The 20,084-nt window shown below is 41.9% G+C and overlaps 1 protein-coding gene across 1 annotated transcript in view; it reads left to right on the top strand.

The window, feature by feature from the left end:
- IPO8 (importin 8) overlaps positions 1-20,084 on the top strand; it is a 3,293,983-nt gene that overhangs the window by 347,853 nt on the left and 2,926,046 nt on the right. The window contains exon 4 of the mRNA XM_044088203.1: positions 8,377-8,535. Within this exon, the coding sequence (XP_043944138.1) occupies positions 8,377-8,535 (159 nt within the window). The remainder of the gene's footprint in view (positions 1-8,376; positions 8,536-20,084) is intronic.

The following is a 20,084-nucleotide window of genomic DNA, read 5'->3' as shown; positions in this document are numbered from 1 at the left end:
CCAGATGACTGCAAGGAGATTTCTACAGGCCCTGGGTTACATGGCATCCTGCATTCTCCTGGTTCCACTAGCAAGACTACACATGAGAAAGCTTCAATGGTACCTAAAAAGCTTATGGTCTCAACACAGCAACAACCTAGAGGCAACCATACCGCTCATTCCATGCCTTCAAAAGGAATTTCTATGGTGGGCCTCGGTAAGCCAGTCAAACACAGGTATGTCATTCAAAAAACCTCAGATAACACAGACCATGACCACAAACGCCTCAGACCTTGGATGGGGGGCGCACATGGTGGGCAGATGTATTCAAGGACAATGGTCTCCAAAGGAAACACATCTGCATATCAACCAAAAAGAAATGCTGGCAGTAATGCATGCCATCGAGGCCTTTGGACAACAACTTCAACAAGGCCACCTGCTAATATGGACAGACAACACCACTGTGATGTGGTACATAAACAAGCAGGGGTGCACCCATTCTTACCCCCTTTGCAGACTGACAATGAATCTTTGGGAAAAATCACTGAACCTAAACATACAGTTGCAATCCCAGTTTGTTCCAGGCAAAGACAATGTGCTGGCGGACAGTCTAAGCAGGAATTTCCTAGACCCCCACGAATGGAGGTTACATCCAGAAATCTTCATACGACTCACCTCGACATGGGGCAGGCCAGAAGTAGACCTATTTGCCTCCCACCTCAATCATCATCTACAAAAGTTCTGTTCAAGGAGATATCATCCACAAGCATGGAAAATAGATGCTCTCTCATTCAACTGGAACTTCCTAAAAATCTATGCATTCCCACCTCTGCCACTGATGACAACAGTATTACTAAAGATCAAAGCAGAGCAGCCCAAGGGGATCCTAATAGCTCCAGACTGGCCAAGACAACACTGGTACCCACTACTACGGAGCATATGTCACAACAAAAAGTGGGCCCTTCCCCAATGGCCCCAACTTTTGACTCAACACAACTTCAAGACAGTTCATCCCAACATACAGACGCTACAGCTAACAGCTTGGGAGATCCCATGAATAACCTCAATCTATCTCTCTCCAAGGAAGTTCAGCGGATACTAACAGAAGTCCGGAGACCGTCCACCAGAAAGGTTTACTCAGCCAAATGGAAGAGATTCAGCATTTGGAATACCAGCAAGGGTCATGATGCATCATTATTGAACATTCCACTCATTCTGGAATATTTGGCAGATATGCTACAGAATGGACTCTCATATTCTTCCATAAAAATACATGCTTCAGCTATTTCAGCTAGATACAACACTGATCCACATGTGTTTTCACATCCTTTGTTAAGGCAATTCCTTAGGGGAATCAAGAATATAAAGCCCCCAAGAAAGGCACCAGTACCAGCTTGGGACCTCAACTTTGTCCTAGAAAAACTGACTCTACCTCCCTTTGAGCCAGCAGCTTCTGTGGACTTACAATTTCTCTCATGGAAGACAGCTTTCCTGTTGGCAATTACCTCAGCAAGAAGGGTTTCGGAATTACAGGCCCTAATGGCAATACCACCGTTCATAACCTTTCACAGAGACAGGGTCTCCTTACGAACCAACCCTACCTTTCTGCCAAAAGTGGTATCTAGGGTTTCTTTAAATCAAGCAATTCACCTGCCTACTTTCTCTCCCAATCCTGAGAACAAAGGGGAAAGACTGTTGCATACCTTGGACATTCACAGAGAACTTCGCTACTACCTGGACAGAACCAAGACCAGTAGGAAGTCTGATCAGCTTTTTGTAGCTTACGCCCCTGGAGTACAAGGAAAAGCAATTTCCAAACAGACTATTTCAAAATGGATTGGACATTGCATCAGATTCTGTTATTCCTTCCATGGAAAGAGTGTGCCAGCCAATGTCAGACCACACTCCACCAGAGCTACAGCCACCTCTACAGCATTCTTAAGAGGGGTGCCTACAAAAGACATTCTAGAAGCTGCTACATGGAGCTCTGTGCATACATTTTCCAAACACTACAACCTCCCTTTATATTCCAGATCCAGAGCAGGCTTTGCTTCGGCAGTCCTGCAGGGATTGATAGCTACACCATCTTTTTCTTAGAGCATTCCACCTCCCCCAGCTAAGCTATGGTATTCAACCCATATGTTATGACTGCAGTTGCATTCTTGAAGGACATAGTACAGTTTTGTACCTACCATAAATGTAGATGTCCGATAGATATGCAACTGCAGTCGGGTTTTCCCTCCCTCCTTCCCCTCTATGCCTTGGGTCCACTCCTCTCCCTGTTATCCGTAGCTGGGGATATCTGTTATGGTGTATCTGTTTATTGCTTATTTATTTGTCTGGAAACCTGCTTTTGTCTTCCAGTTTGATTACAGCCTTCCTTGGAGGGCACCTGGCATCTGGGGCAAGAAACACTGAAGAAGATGGCGTCGGCTGATGCTTGTGTACTCCAGCCGCTCTGACGTCGGAGAGAAATGCGACATCAGCCGACGTCGGACCCAGACTTTGGAATCCGGCCGACCGAGGGCTGCCTGAGGCAGGACAACCCATATGTTATGACTGCAGTTGCATATCTATTGGACATCTACATTTATGGTAGGTACAAAACTGTACTTTTGCAAGCCCCCAAAACTACCATCTTCAAAAATTTTGCACAAGGACATTCCATCCACAAGCTTGGAGAGTGGACACCCTCTCATTCAGTTGGAAAACATTTACAGTGTATGCCTTTCCTCCACTGCCTCTTCTAGCAAAGGTACTGCTGAAAGTCAGATTAGAGAGGCCACAAATGATACTCATTGCACCAGACTGGCCACGCCAGCATTGGTATCCAATTCTAAGGAACATGGCCCACGGCCCACCATGGATTTTACCACAGATTCCTCACCTGCTCACCCAGCGAGACAATCAGATTCTACACAGCCAGCTCAAGACTTTAAACCTGGCTGCATGGCAAATTACCAAAACAACCAGCCAACACCTCTATCCAAAGCTGTTATGGATGTCATTCTGGAGGCCAGAAGGCCCAGCACCAGGAAAACCTATTCAGACAAATGGAAAACATTTTGTGCTTGGAACCAGGCTAAAGGCCAAAATCCACTGGATCCAAACATTCCTCAGATTCTACAATATTTAACTGAGATGTTGCATAAGGGACATTCCTTTTCATCTATTAAGATCCACGCCTCAGCAATTTCAGCTCATTACAACACGGATCCTCCTTTAGTCTCACATCCACTCCTAAGACAGTACCTCAGAGGGGCTAAGAACATAAGACCGCCAAGGAGAGCACCAACACCTACTTGGGACCTCATCTTTGTTCTGGAAAAGCTTGCACTGCCGCCCTTTGAACCAGCTTTTTCAGCTGACTTAAAATTTATTTCATGGAAAACTGCCCTGCTACTAGCAATAACCTCAGCTAGATGAGTCTCAGAGCTACAGGCACTAATGGCAGTGGAGCCTTTCCTCATTTTTCATCAAGACAGAGTTTCTCTATGAACTAACCCTTCCTTTATGCCAAAGGTGGTATCCAGTGTGGCCCTTAACCAAACCATTCATTTGCCCACCTTTTTCCCAAATACCTAGAACAAAGGAGAAAGACTCCTGCACTCTTTGGACATTCACAGGTAATTACATTACTACTTGGATAAAACTAAGGCTTTCAGAAAAAACTGACCAGCTCTTTGTAGCCTATGCTACAGGATCACAAGGAAAAGCTATCTCAAAACAGACTATTTCTAAATGGATAGGACATTGCATAAGTTTCTGCTACACGCATCATGGGAAACCGGTACCTGCTAACATTAGGTCCCACTCCACCAGGGCTACAGCTACATCAGCAGTCTTTCTCAGGGGAGTTCCAACCAAGGATATTCTGGAAGCTGCAACTTGGAGTTCAGTGCACACCTTCACCAAACACTATCACTTACCTCTGTATTCTAAGACTAGAGTTGGTTTTGCCACTGCAGTTTTGCAGGGCCTACTAGCTTCTTCTAACCCTGTTTAACTCCACCTCCCATCCTTAGCTTTGGGATTCAACCCAAGTGTGATGACTGCAGCAGGGTAACACAATGAACATAGTACAGTTTTGTACCTACCATAAATGTAGATGTTCGAGTGTTCACCCTGCTGCAGTCCAGTTTACCCTCCCTCGATCCCCTCTGTACTAGCTGAACTTATCTATACCACTCTATCCTATACAACCTCTGTGGTGTTTTTGCTTGTGCCTAAAGGTTTTGTTTTATTTTTATCTATATATATATATTTTGCCTACCTATTGGGGGAACCTGACACCTGGGGAAAGAAAAACTGAAGAAAATGGCATTGGATGCCTCTTATATACCCCTGGCGCACTGACGTCAGGGAAGAAGCGACCGCAACCGACGCCGGACCAAGACTTTGGAATTCAGGCCGACTGCGGGACCGCCTGACGGCAGGATAACCCAAGTGTGATGACTGCAGCAGGATGAACACTCGAACATCTACATTTATGGTAGGTACAAAACTGTACTTTTTATTTCTAAACATATTTGAAATGCATCTACTCTTACACCTGTCTTTCTCCAAAAGGACGTCTAAATATGCTATCTTCTCCTTAATCATCTCCTACGTAAACTTTAAAAAGCCAGTTGTTTCATTGATATAATCCATAAACTCCCTAAGGAGTTGATCGCCTGCCTTCCAAATGATGATTATATCATCCAAATAACGAGTATATATTCTTATATATTTGTTATATTTACTCCCAAATATATACTGATATTCCCATTGGGCCATTACAAGGTTGGCATACACCGCCACACAAGGGGGATCCCATTGCTACTCCAGTTTTTTGCAAGTAATAGTTGCCTTCAAAATATATAAAGTTGTTATAAAGTGCTACTTCAAAAAGTTCCTCAATCAGATTAATTTGGGGTTGATGGATTCCCCTTTCAGTTAAAAAAATCAGTCACCCATTGAATAGCAAGCATGTGTGTTATTACAGTATACAGATCCTTAAAGTCTGTAGTTACCAACCTATCCTCCAAATTGTATTCAATACTTCTAATAGATTTCAGAAAACTCCAAGAAATCTTAGAAATCTGGTCTTCCCTTTCCAGATAGGGTTTAAGTTGGTTATCCAAAAATTTTGCAGAAGGGGCTGTTAAAGAATTTCTACCATCCACCATGGGGCACAAAGGTGGATTCTCCAAATTTTTATGAATTTTTGGAACACCAGAAATTACTAGCAAGGTAGGGGAACATATGTTAAATTAATGAAACATTTCGATAGTTGCACGTTGTTCAGTTAACAAGTTATGAAGTTGGCCATAAACGTTCCTGTAGGCCCCATTCACTTCACTGTTAGAAATTAATTCATAAGTGTCTGTTTGCAATATAACAAACATTCTGTTCTTATAGTTATGAATATCCATAATAACCACCCCACCCCCTTTGTCTGGCTTCATAATTCTTATCCTGTGCTGTTTTAAGTATTCTAACAAGGAAAATTCCTCTAGTTAAATTACCTCTCCTAGGGCCAGGTTTACCATGCAAAACATTCTTAAGATATAGTTCACACATTCTTTTCATATAGTAATAAAGCTAGATGTAGGGGTGGGTTGGTAAGTACTATGGAATGTTGTTCGTAAATTCCTCTCTACTTTATCATAAATCAACTTCAGATTTAATTTTCTAACAAACATTTTTAGATTGATCAATGTATTATTCAGATTTGCTTTCATTGTTGGAACGAAAGTCATTCCCTTAGATAACAATTCAGCCGTACTTGAGTCAATTACAGTTCCAGAAAAATTATAGGCATTCAAATCCCTTTGGTGGTTTTTCACTATAGTTAAATTAGGTGCAACTAAACTTGCATTATTTAACTCTACTGGTCATCCATTTCATGATTAGATATGTTCCCAATGTTATCAAATTGTTCATTTGCAATTATTGCATTCAATAATGTCAGTTCCTGCCACTGTATTGATTGTGAGCTCTTTGGTTGTTCTGTGGAGGATGCGGCTGCAACCGTGTTTGACATTGGTTCCAGTGTGGAGGTGTATGAAAAACTGCCTGCTCGTGTTGATTAAAATTGCCGTGTTTGTTTTACTTTTCCCTTAGGCGTTCAGATCTTCTCAGGGTATGGTTGGAGTTGTCCCTCTCTTCCCCATTAATTCCCAGATGATTAGTTTCTCATTTGTCTGTGTATCATACGTAAACCCGAGATCACTATAAGTTGGCATTTGCATATCTCCCCCATATCTGTGAAACGGGTGGGATGGGATATGCTGTAACTTTAGCATAGTCCGAACGGTCTCTTTTGTAACTTCTTGATTAACACCAATAATAACAGTATGGAAATCTTTTTAAGAAAACAAGCATGAGTAACCTGGAAAGACTACAGTGGAAATATACCAAGAACATCCATGGATGTGAACATTTAAGTTATTATGAAAGACTAAAATATCTGAACTTGTACAGTGTCTCTTATAGATATCTAAGAGGAGATCTAATTCAGGTATACAGGGCATTTAGAGACAGCTGTCTCTGGGAATGTTTGGGGTTACCAAAAAGTAGTATAGAATCATCAGACAATGTAAAAGATTCTACTGGAATGAGAAGTGTACTAATTGGTTTTCTGAGAGAGCAACTGATGCATGGACCAGATTACCAAAGAACATTAAAGCAAGTACTAGTTTAGATATTTTTAAGAACAGCCTTGAGACTTTTTATGGGAATGAGTATTTTGGTATATTGACAGGCTAGAAGGTCATTAATGCTCGTATTTGAAATATTTGTATGTACGTATGTATGTATTTACTCCCTTCTTGGGGCAAGCAAACTGTGAAGCTTTTGGTGCTCAGACTTCCTTTTTATATGGCTCTCCTTGAGCCAATGACAGTTTGGACACGTTGAAGGTGCTCTAAGTCTTTGAAAGTTTTCTGATGGTCGTATTGAGGCAAAGATTATCTGTTAGAACTACTGTTATGGTAAGTTTACTTGCACAACTGTACTTTGCAAATTTTGGAATTACAGCTCAATTACATTGCTGGGGACCAAAAATGTTAGTCTAATGGAGAAAATTTCCAAATGGCTGACTGTGTTAATTTTTATGATTCCAGCAAAAAGTCTTTTTGAACTGTGCTCAAGGTGCACTTCATTATAGCAGTGATCTCCACAGTTGCCTTCTTCAAGAATATTGCTTCTCAGGGCATTTGTGAAACATTGACTTGCTCATTTACACATATTTCCTGTAAACATTGCTGACTGGATGCTCAGTCCAAGAGCAATTTATGTTTTATTTCTGCCTTCCTGCAAAGTGTGATGTAGCCTTTTCTGTGTAAGGTATACACAGTACTGCTTTGACACTCTTCACATAGAAAAGGAATTATACTGCAGTGATGATCCCTGCAGTGAGCATTTTAAAGGTTGTGAAAATAGTTCAATGTAATAGTAGATATAGAAGTTGTTTGAGTAAGAAATTACCATTGCTCTACAGGTTCCTGTAGTCTGGCCTCCAGGTTCTACTACCTGCTCCCAGTGAAGGGTTTCGGGACTATCAGTTTTGTTTTTCACCGTCTTATGTTTTGATGATGTTGCCAGTGCTGCAATAAGACTAAGCAGGGGGTAGAGCAAGACATTAAGGCTAAGCTACTCAGACTATAAAGACCAAGGAGTGAGAGCAGGGGACTTGTAGCTAGAGCATGCTATCGACGATTTTCCAGCAGAAAAACACTTTAATAACTGCACAAACAGCTCCTCTTCTGGTCTGGTTCTTGGGGATGTCCGCAAAAGCTCTGGAAGTATGATAGGAAAGGTTGTTTGTCTTTCGGCTTTTTCCCAGTAAGGGGTCGCCACAGCAGAACTCCGGTCCGCTAATGATTGGCAGTAGATTTTTTTTACGAAACGCCGAGGTATGATAGCAAAGGTAATCATCCATTTTCAACAGTTTCCATTGGATAAGTAATACTGTTATGATGAATTACTCGACCAACTTTGTTTTCAGTAATTGTGTTAAAATGCTAAGATTACTTAGAAATGTCTTGCTGGAAAAAAAGTAGTGCAAAGCAATGGTTTTGTGTGGGATATTCCATTTAATGTTGGAAGAACAGCAGCACATGACTGGATTTGCTCTTGCTAGGAGACGTTTGCTTGAAAATAAGGTTGCTTGGAGGAAAAATAGAAATAAAAATAAGACTGATTACTTGCATCACTAAAAAACTCTTTCTGTAATGTTGAAAGTCTGCACCTTAAAGTTTTGTTTTTTGTAATGATTAGCATACTCAGCTGTGCTTTTTTCGTAACATCTTGAATTCAGTCATCATTAATGGCATTAGAAAAAATTTTTTAAATAAAAATTGTTTTTCCATTTTTTAGGTAAACATTATTCAGACATCTTTTTTCCCCTTTTAGGGCTCAGCTGGCAATGTGTCTGCGTGCAATCATTAGACATGACTTTCCTGGCACTTGGACCACTGTGATAGACAAAATTGACTTTTATCTGCAGTCACAAAATAGTGCAAGCTGGATGGGTAGTTTGTTGTGCTTATATCAGCTTGTCAAGACTTATGAGTAAGTAACATTTTCCTGCAATATTCAGCTTTGAATCTGGTGAAAGAAAAATAGTTCTTAGAAGTAGTAGTTTATGTTCCATTTTTCCTGTAATTTAGTAACTGGAAAAATACGACTTGTGCTCTCTTTTGTATTCTGAATGTTGCATTTCATATATAGGGGTTAATTTACTGATGGCGTGTCAAGTTCATAAAACTAGTAGAATAAACTAAAACTGTGAAGAAGTGAAATTAAATGAAGAGACTATAGGATTTGGTGCAGGAATGAAATTTTCCCATTGTATTGGGTTGCCCAGTTTGTATTGGGTTGCCCAGTTTACTGAAAGCCCCATGTTACTGTTCTGCCTTCAGATCCAAGAAACAGATGTATTTTTTCAGTCGGTTATTTCACTGTATTGAGAGGTAAACTCTTCCAAATGAATGTTTCTTCTGTACTGAGAGATAAAAATCTCTTCAACACAAATTACTGCATTTGCACTGGGAGACAAGTGACTGTTGACTAGTAATGCTACATACAGTCCTCTCTATCTCAACTCAGGAAACTGTATTTCAGTATTTTCACATCAGAACACCAAACAACAACAGCAAAAAACAGTAAGCAAGAACATTTTCCATTTTCAAACCTTGCTTTCCTTAACTCACTTTACTGTTTTGCACTGTCTGACAATCCACCTTATCACATCTGCACAAATATATTGTCTATACATCCAGAACCACTTATGTATTGCTCATATTCAAGCCTTCACTAGCCCCTAATTTTTGTCCAAACTTAACTCACAAAGATGACCCTACCCTGTATTGAAGAAAATTGTGTTGCTATGTTCCTTCTACTCCCCCTCTTCTGGCCTTTTATAATTTGGGTCCCATTTTTTGCTAAATTGTCATGCAGCACTGATCATACTTTCTCCCCAGTCATCTGTTGATGTTCTAGCTTTGAAATATTTACCCGCCCCTTTCCCTATCTTGATCTGAAGTTGTTGTTTTCATTTGTCTTCAACCTGTGGGCCTCTGATCTGAGATCCGATCCGACTCTACTGTATACACCAGCACTGGAGCCGAAATCTGAGCTCCTCCTCTACCCATAATGCCCCACTCTCACTCCTCCCCTTAGATCTTGTTTGTTGCTTGTTCGGACAGCACGAGACCACATTTTCTGAACTTGTCCAGGGTTTTTTCTAAGAGTTCTTCAGTCAAGTACGTGTTTTTCCTTGATTCTTTCTATCCTCGTCCTATCCTTCTTCTCTAGTTCACATCGGCGCACTTGCTGGATCTTCCTTCAGCTCTGCCGTGCTCCAGAATATCCTTCCATGAGGGCCTCCCAAGGTTACTGTAGCTAGGGACTCTGTCCCATAGGTTGAAGACCAAATGAAAACAACAACTTCTTATAAAGAAGTTATGTACTTACCATAACATTCCATCTGAGTTGTTGCTTTTTATTTGTTTTCATCCATCCTTCCTTCCTTCACCCTGCCTTTGGGCTTGTGTTGTGGACTGGACAGATGCAGGCACAGGCTTATCTTTTTCGTCTTGTTCCTGGATTTGAGTCAGGTGTGTGTACACCCTTTCAATGGTAGGGGTCAGGGTACTCTGCTGTGGGTTGTGTGGTGCTGTCCTGCAGCAAACTCAATCTGAGGGGAGGAGGGAGAGTGGGGCATTATGGGTAGGGGTGGAACATGGATTTTGGCTCCGATGCTGGTGTATACGTCTGAGTCCGCTCAGATTTCGGATCCTAGTTCCATAGGTTGAAGAAAAATGAAAACCAACAACTCAGATGGAACGTTATGGTAAGTACTTAACTTCTTTTTAACTCCTATCTTATCCTTGCAGCAATGTAACATAGTATCATATTTGATGTCTATTAACTATGGGTTGTATATCCCATTTATTTATAAACATCACAGCTTGTTATTTACTTTTTTTATTCTTACTTCAGCTTTAAACTTTCTGCTGTCTTTCACTCAACCCCAAACCTATATTCTTTCTCCTGTGCATACCAAATTTTCTCTTTTATAAATAAAACATTGGGCAAAGTCAGAAAAGCTCTGTTCATCTTTTTCTTCAAATACCCTCTGTCTTGAGTATGTTTTATATCATTCTGAAAAAAGCAAAAATTAATTGTTTTACTGCTGTTGGTCAAGTGTAAAGTGAATGAATTTAGCCTCATGAGTTTTTCCTTGACACTAAACTGACACATCACATTATTTACTTTTTTATTCTTACTTCAGCTTTAAACTTTCTGCTGTCTTTCACTCAACCCCAAACCTATATTCTTTCTCCTGTGCATACCAAATTTTCTCTTTTATAAATAAAACATTGGGCAAAGTCAGAAAAGCTCTGTTCATCTTTTTCTTCAAATACCCTCTGTCTTGAGTATGTTTTATATCATTCTGAAAAAAGCAAAAATTAATTGTTTTACTGCTGTTGGTCAAGTGTAGAGTGAATGAATTTAGCCTCATGAGTTTTTCCTTGACACTAACCTACACATCACTTTTTGCATAAGAAACTGCAGTCAATTCAGTTTCTGTTGACAGTGATTCAGTGAGTTTGGGCTTTTCTGTTTCCTCCACTGTTATACAAGTGCAGAATTAGCACATGTAATTAAGGGATGTGGAGTGGTGCTTGCTGTTAGTGCAAAAATGCTTTTTCATTTAGTGATGCTTTAATGATTTTTGAAGCTTCTGTGAAATGACTCAACACGTTGTTCAGATAGCAAAATGAAAGCCTTACAACACCTTCTTTTAAATCACTCCATTAAAAAAAGATACATGTACCACATATGTCAGTAACGACTGCAACAAATTCATAGTTAACACCATTTTTCATCACCTTAATGTATGTATGCTGTATTATTCAGGCTTGCATCCAATTTACATATTCCATTTTTTCTCCAAATAGGAAACCATGCTGTACCCCTCAATAAATTATCAAGTTGTTTTGATATTTCACATTAATTTCCAGTGTAGTCACTGCAGTTTTAATCACAGCTTGTGTAACTATTAAAATCTACCCTGAACAATCATATGACCTTACCTATCTAAGCATCATCTTTCAAAGGTTTTTTTCTGGATCATTAATCAAGAAGTAAAATCATCATCTGACATTTCCTTTTCATTCTTCCTCAACACATGGTTTGAATCTGATCCTCCGATCCGAATTGGCCACATACTCCAGACATTGGATCCATCTCTCAAGCTCCTCCCTCTACCCATAATAACTTAGGACATCCCCATTGCCGTGGATCTTGTTTGCAGCCGTCATTCCCAGATGCATGTACCCCTCTTGAGTTGTATTGAGCAAATTATTGCGAGTTAATCCTTCTTTTAAAAAAAAAAAATTCTGACTTATACCGTCAATATCTATCCTCCATCTTAGTTTTTTCACTGGTGATAGGATTGCTCCTATTTTAATATGATACTCTTGTTTTACCATAGCTGATACTGACTTTTTTTACCCTTTAATCAAGGTAATCTTTTAAATTTACCATTATTGATAATTATTCTTTCTTTAATTTTTCTCTCTTTTAAAGAAAAGGGTTATCTTTCCTTTTCCTTACACTGACCTTTTGAGGTACTTATTTCTTGTACTGGTATTCTGTACTGATGATGTTATTTACCATGTTGGATAAACTGACTGACCGGTTTCAAAAATTGCACTGCTTGTGAGCATAAAATTCGAAATTGGATGCCCATGAAGAGTGCATATATTGCCTCGGTGCCGGTCACTTGTATACAGATTGTTCAGTCTGTTCAACCTTCAACCCAAGGGCCCTGGCTAACGCAGTAATTTAATATTAAAAGGACTTCTTTCTGCTACTTCTATTCCATCTTCTGGGGCTCAACCTCCCGTTGTCAGGTTTGCTGTGTTGTAGCAAGCCAGCTGTCAAAACCAAAAAGTCTCTGATTTGACAGCGTCTGATCCAAAGACCCAGCCTTTGGATCAGATAATTATATTGGCCAGTCCAGCTGCACCTTCTTTGGATCCAAGGTCCTGATATCCAAAGCCTAGCACCCCTCAAAACAGCCATACACCATAATATGTCATTAAACCTATCTGTCCTACTCTGTGATCTCCGTTATTACAAACCCCATTAAAAGACATTCAAGACCTCAATCCACTACATCCTCCAGGTCCTCAGGAAGTTTATCAGAAGCCGATGTGGATAGGATGATGTGAAAATTTCTCAGAGGTCAGATCCAAATGATGGTCATACTGGCTCCGTCACCTATAGAATCCATGAACCTCCCTATGTCATCCCCCAATATTCTCTGTCCTGCTCTGATCTGTCCAGTTGTTTTGTAGTCCAGGATCTGAAATCTCGGAGAGGTCTAGAGTCTGATCCAAAAAATTATTTCTTCTTCTTCGACTCCAACGATATCCTTGACTCCCTCTGCTTTGATAACATCAGATCGGAACTGGAACTGGTCCCGGAGCTGAAGTGTTGGTATCAGATCCATGAGGCTGGGATCGACTCCAGTGTTGTTGGATCCATCCCTGCCCCTTGGAGACTTGGCTCTGGAAAGCTTGGGTCTGGTTCCATCCTCAAGGCACGGATCTGAGAGCAGTCATGAGCTGCCTATGGTGGGATCTTTGTCTCCAACTCAGGTAGTCATGCCTTCCAGGTCTGTCTGCCTTCAAGATTATGGAAAGGGCTTTTTCTGTCTGTAGAGAACTGCCTTCTTATTCTTCAGGTCCAGTCCCTATTCCCTCATTGGCTCTGATCTCCGAGTCGATCAGACCTACTCCACAGAGACAGCCAGTTCCAACAAGTTTCCAAGCAGTTCGTATAGAGGAACTTCCCTTCTCTTTCAATGCCTCCCATGATTATCCCACAGAGGAGATGCAGTGAAAGAGAACATGCAAGAGGAGGCACACAGACTCCTCACTGGAGTCTCTCACAGAGGATACAAATTTTGATTAAGGAGAAGGGTCCCCAGATTTCCACCAGATGATATCTCCTTTGGAAACATATTAGAGATCCTCAGACAAAAAGTTGGTTCGTCTTCTGAAAATCCCTCTCCAGAAGAATCTGTATTTTTGGAGGCTTTTGGTTCTATCCCATCTGTGTCTTGGGTTAAGCAACCCCCCCCGGTGAATGAACTTATTGATTTAGTTTCCCCGACAGGCTTGGAAAGAGCTGGATACTGTCAAACCTGTCCTGAAGAGACCCAACAAATTTTAGCCCCTCCCAAAGACAGACCCCACTGGAGCAAAGGAGTACTCATAGATACTGTGGTGGTGACGGCAGCCACCAAAATAGAGATAGGAGAACAGAGCTGTTCCGTCCATCTGTCAAGCAAGAAGTCTAGGGTGTTAGATTCAGAAAACAAGTCTTTGCCTTAGCGAACTTTGCCCTGTCTCTTAATTACCTGGCACATTTTATAAGACTTCACGGAGATTTGATCAAAGATCTTTCACATACTGTCTGAGTTCATGTCCACAGAGGATTTCAAAACAGTGTCCTCGCAGCTGGCCACTCTTTTTTTTTTTTTTTTTTTTGTCTATCTCAAACACTTCAATGAGGTTGATGTCTTAAACAGCTGAAGACACTTCACGAGCAGCTGGTCCAGGCATTTCCATAAGGTGACCTGCTTGGATGCAGCTGTGTGACTTTGCGGAGCCCTTTAAGATGTCTTTCATCAACACCCCATTTGATGGCACTTTCTTATTTGGGCTGTTAGTAAAAGAGATGCTTACCTGCAGTGAACAAGATAAAAAGACTCTGCCATGGGAATCAAGTTTTCTACCCCTCAACGGATGTTTTACAGGAGTTCGAAAGGTGGTAAGAAAATGTGGGTCTGAAAATCCCAGGGACCTTTCCTAGATCCGCTTGGAGACATCACCCAACAGGCAGAGGAGGCCTGCAGAACCAGGGTTTCTTTGATTCCTTTCCAGACAGTCCCTTCCAGAGCTCCCGAAGAGCCACCAGACTATCCGACTCTAAAGGCATTCGGTGGACGTTTATCCCTGCACAGAAGGTAGAAGATATTGGAGTGCTAAACATGATATCCAGAGATTATTTCATTCCATTTTAACAACTTCCTTTTCCCAAAAGAAGAAATGTTTTAATGTTCCACCCAGTTAGAGGAAATATGCAGCACAAGAAATTCAAAAGCTGCTAGAAAAAGTCATCCAAGAAGTCACACTAGACCAAATAAGATTCAGAACTTGTTCATGCTTCTTTTTAGTTTCCAGACCAATTTTAGATCTAAGCAAATTAAATCAGTACATGAAGAAGTTAAAATTCCAAACGGTCATGGTACAGTCCATCCTGCCACTTCTTCATAAGGAAGATTGGATGTGTTAGGTAGATCTTCAGGATGAGTACTGTCACATCAAAATAGACAGGGTCTCCAGAAGACATTTACACTTTCGTCTGGGAGCCAGTCATTACCAATTCTGAGCCCTGCCCTTTGGACTCGCCATAGCATCTGGGGTATTTACGAAATGCATGGCAGTGGTGGTTCATAGGTAGGTATTAGGCGATCGGCCCTAGGGTCTATACAAGCCTTGCCAAAAAGGTATCCTGGCTTTCGCCACCCAAGAAAATTATTTTCCTGTGCCCCTGTTGAGCAGAGCCACAGAGGTGATCCCCGGGGTGAATTTCCTATTTTCCATCCAGTCATCAAGATTTTTTTGAAGAGTGCTAATGAGGAGCTTTGTTTGATATAGATAGGTAGTTTGTTCCAAAATATGGGAACAGGACAGGAATCTATCCCTCCACCATGTTGTGTTTATTGTGGTGACAAGGTTTAGGTCCCTAGAGCATGTAGCTAGGAGGGACTGGGATTTCTTTTTTAAGTGGAGCTTGTCCAACAGCTTTGGGTTTGACATAGCTTTGTATGTTAGGCAGAGATTGTCTCTGAGTAAGCGATATGTGAGGGAGTAAAGCTGGAGTTTTTTGAGACGGGCTGCATAGGGCATCTGTTTGAGGCCGGTAATCCTCTTTGTGAGGTATTTCTGTGACCTTTACAGTTGTTGTAGATGTCTTGTGAGGTACATACCAAAAGGGGCGTTGTACTCTATAATGGGTCTAATGAGTGACGAGTAGAGGGGAACGATGACCTCTTTTTTTCTTGGATGAGAAACTTTTTGTGATGAGGTATGCCACATAGAAGGATTTCCTGACTACTGTGGCAATGTGATTATCAATGGAGAGACTACTGTCCACCTGTGTCCCAAGGTTTCTTGTCACACCTTCGGTGTTAAGTAGACTACTACCACCTATGTGTTTGCTCATGGATACAGAGTTTTTACCAAAGGGGACGACAGTGCACTTTTTGGCATTGAGCTTGAGGCCATGGCTTTGACACCAGGCATCTGTCTCAGTGAGACCCTTTTGTAGGATTTCTGCATTGTTAGGAGTTTGTTATGGCTCCTAGTTTGCAGTCATCTACGAACTTCGTTAGCCAAAGACCTTCTGTGTTAGCCTGTACATCAGAAAAGTAGATACCAAACAGGAGAGGACCCATGACTGAACCCTGTGGTACTCCACTTGTCTCTGGTCTGAAGTCGGAGTTGGAGTTTGTTACTTTCACATTGTGGGTTCTGTCAGTGAGCCAGTTGGCAACCCATCTTGTGACATAGGGATTTATACCTAATTTAGTGACTTTATCTATAATTCGAGTGTGGGGGGTGGTGTCAGAAGCCTTGGCAAGATCTAGATAGGCTGTGTGAACCACCTTACTCTCGTCTACGGCTTTGGTGACTGCTTCAAAGAAGTCAGTCAGGTTTAAGAGACATGATCTGCCTTTTACAAACCTGAACTGGGTGGGGTCCAGAGTTTGGAGATTACCAATGTCTTTGTTTTTAAGTTCCATGGCCTTGCAAACCAGGCTCATTAGGCTAATGGGGCAGTAGTTCCCGGGGTCCATGGTGGCTCCCCTTTTAGGGAGTGGGATAACAATCGCTGTGCGCCATTCAGTGGGCACAAAGCCTGAGGTGAGGCTTTGATTGAACATGGTGCTTAGGTGGGGTGCCAGTTCAATCTGCAGTTCGTGTAGAATGCAGCCTGGGATGTTGTCGGGTCCCATGGATGCTGTGTTTTTGGCTTTGGAGAGTGTGGTTTTTACCTGTGCAGCCGTGATTACAGGAACTTTGCATTCTTCTGATATAGAGATGGGCCCTTTAGGGGAGTGAGAAGGGTATAAAATTAACACTGAACTTATCTGCCAGGATGTTGGCAATATCAGTTGGATGTTCTTCGTGTTTCACTGTTGCAGTCATTACATTTGGGTTATCTGCTTGCAGGTAGCCCTCAGTCGACCTGATTAATAAAGTCTTGGGTCCTGCGTCAGTTGCTGTCCCTTCCTTGACATCAGGTCATCAGGGATATAAAACATGCAGCTGACACCATTACATCCGTCTTTCTTGCTGTTCGGTGCCCAAAGCAGAAGCAGTTCGCAAGTGCCGGTCGACAGACTCCTGAAATTTTCGTTTTCGAGTTTCAGAACCGAAGTCTTCAACTAAAGTTAAGTACCCTGTTGGGGAAACTTTTTCTTGCTCCTTACCGATATCAGTAAAAGTTAATAATTGCATTACTTGTGGAAAGCAAATACCTCACAAAGATTTTCATTGTACTGTATTCCTTGCCTAGGCCCTGACCACAACGTACCTTGCTGTCGGTTTTGTGCTTTATTTAATCAGCGCACTATCTGTCGTCTGTATATTTTCACCTCTAAATATTTCGGTTCTTGGTTTAATTATCCAGAAATGTTGGTTAGCATTCAGACTATCAGGATTCCGAAAAAACGCAAAGATAAAGACAGTGACAGGCCGCCGAGGTCCAAAACTGCCAACGACGCTTCTCCTAAGCCAGTCGTCAGTTCGCCAGTACTCAGTGAGGCACTTTTGCAGCCCCTGATAACCTGCTACTTCTGATTCGCAGGCCTCTACTGAGACTCATTCGGAGTCCGGTATGCCACGAGATGCATCATTTATGGAACCCACGGATGTCTCTACCTTGGATGGGTCCAGAGTCGCTGTGCAGGCACTGGCTTCTGAGGGTGTATTCAGGACCTACGGACTTGCATATTAAATCGACTCCACCTTCATTACTAAGGCCTAAATCTCGATCTATGTCTAAAAAACCGACGCCCAGGCCACATGTTCAGGCCCCTATGCGTAAAAAAAAATGATTGAAATGGCTGAAGATCTAATTACTCTAATCAGAGGTAGTCAAATCCCCCCCCCAGAGGCCTAGGCCTGAGCTTGATTATGAATCTTCTGATCAGGATTCTGTTTCTTCTGATTTTTCTAATGACCTGGATTTGTCCATACCTACTTATGAGGATTCTGATGCAGAGGATTCCATTCCCTGTGCTTCCCCTCCTGAGGATTTTTCTTTTGGGGAAACTTTACATACCTTAAGGGAGCATTTCCACTGGGAAAGCCAGGATTTTTCTGATGCAAAAAAGAGGCTTAAGGATTTCCTTCTCCTACCTCAGCATAGGCCTTTGGCTATTCCTCCTGTACTAGACATTGTTGATGATGTGTTTTTGGAATCCAGTATGGCCCCTGATTCCTTGCCTCCAGCTCCTAGTAAACCTGACCGATACTACAGGGTCCCTGAGACCCACAAGTTCCTTTTTAAAAATCCTGTTGCAGATCCAGAGACTATTTCACAGGGGCCCAAAGGCATTAAGGCTTCTACTGCTAAAAATCTTACCCCTTCTGATAGAGACTCCAAGGCGCTGGATAGATGGGGTAAGAAGGTTTATACTTCTGCAACCTTGGCAATCAGGGCTTTAAACTGCCAATTTCATATGTTAAAATATCAACAGCATATTATTGGACTGCTTAAACAGAAAATGATGTTGATTCCTGACTCTGTGGAAAATAGAGAATTACAGGATTTAATGCATTCTGCTGAATAAGTTGGAATGCATACTTCGCAGTGTGGTTTTGATTCTTTAGAGGCCTCCTGCAGGGCTGCTGTTACTGGGTCTGTGCTTAGAAGGCATGCTTGGCTTAAGGAGCAATCTTTGCCTGATCATGTTACAGCGAAATTGTTGGATGCTCCTTTAAATCAGGATCGCCTGTTTGGCAATAAGGCTGAAGAAGTTCTAAAAAAGACGGAAGATAAAGCTAAATCTATGCAGACTGTTAAAGATTTCTTACAAATGCAACCTCCAAGATTTAGTAGGCACTGGCCTACTAAGAACTGGTCTTTTCCAGCTCCTCTCAAGGCAAACCCAAACACACCTAAAGCACCACGTTTCAGTCCCAGGGTACTCTCAGAACTAAGCAATGGGGGCCTCCACTTCCAAATCTGGAAATAACAAGACCCCCCCCCCCGCATGGTAAACAGTCTCAATGACTTCCTTTTGAAATTACCAAGCACTTACCTTTTAGCCGCTCCTTTGGGGGGGAAGATTGCTCTTCATGCAAAGAACTGGGAACTCATAACCCAGGACAAATGGGTTTTAAATATAGTGTCCCAGGGATACAGATTTCATTTCCACACGTTGCCAACACCATACGGGTGGCCAGGCCTGCCCCCAAATCAGTGGGCAGAGGCTCAAAAACAAGTACTTTCCCTCTTAAACATGGGGGCTATTCAGCCAGTACCAGAAGAGGAAAAGGGACAAGGTTTCTATTCCAGGCTTTTTCTGGTACCCAGAAAAGACATATCATGGTGTCCAATTCTGGACCTGTCTACTCTAAACACCTTTCTGGACATTCCAAAATTCAAGATGCTGAGTCTTCACCAGTTACTTCCTATGCTAGGCAGAGATGCTTGGTTGGCAACTCTAGATTTAAAAGAAGCATACCTGCACATCCCAATCAGGGAATCTAGCAGAAGATACCTACGCTTCAAAGCAGGCTATTTGCATTATCAGTTCTCTGCACTGCCCTTTGGCTTGTCTACTGCGCCCAGGGTATTCACAAAGTGCCTGGCTCCAGTTATTGCATTTTGCAGGCAAACAAATATTCAAATATTTCCATACCTGGCCAATTGTCTAATTCAGGCAGAAAACCAGGGCATACTTCTAAATCATCTGGTGTTTGTAAAAAGGGTTCTAACTTGTCTGGGATACACCATAAACGAAAAGAAATCACAACTGGTACCCTCTCAACAAATTGCATTCCTGGGTGCAAGCTTGAATACAACTGCCCAGATGGCTTTCCTCATGCCAGAGAAGCAAATTCATTTGGTAACTTACTTCAAACAAGTGGCCACAAAAACCCTGCTATCTGCAAGACAAATACTGCAAGCCTTGGAGTTCATGGCCGCCTGCATTCTTGTAATTCCATATGCAAGACTGCATATGAGGAAACTACAGAGGTACTTAAAAAGTCTATGGAGTCAACATTGCCAGCCTGGAAGCAATGATTCCTATCATACCTTGCCAACGCCTGGAATTCCTATGGTGGGCAGAGGCCACCAAACAAGGGACTGCCATTCACATTACCCCCTGCCGCCCAAACCCTAACTACAGATGCATCAGACTATGCATGGGGGCTCACGTGGCAGGGAAGTGCATTCAGGGCAAATGGAACCCAAATCAAATGCACCTACATATCAATCAAAAAGAAATGTTAGTTGTATAG

The sequence above is a fragment of the Protopterus annectens genome, chromosome 11.part0 (assembly GCF_019279795.1).
Source record: "Protopterus annectens isolate FY-2018-M chromosome 11.part0, PAN1.0, whole genome shotgun sequence".
NCBI classification, from domain to species: domain Eukaryota; kingdom Metazoa; phylum Chordata; order Ceratodontiformes; family Protopteridae; genus Protopterus; species Protopterus annectens.
The sequence above is the reverse complement of the archived record's forward strand: the minus strand, read 5'-3'. Positions and strand labels throughout refer to the sequence as shown.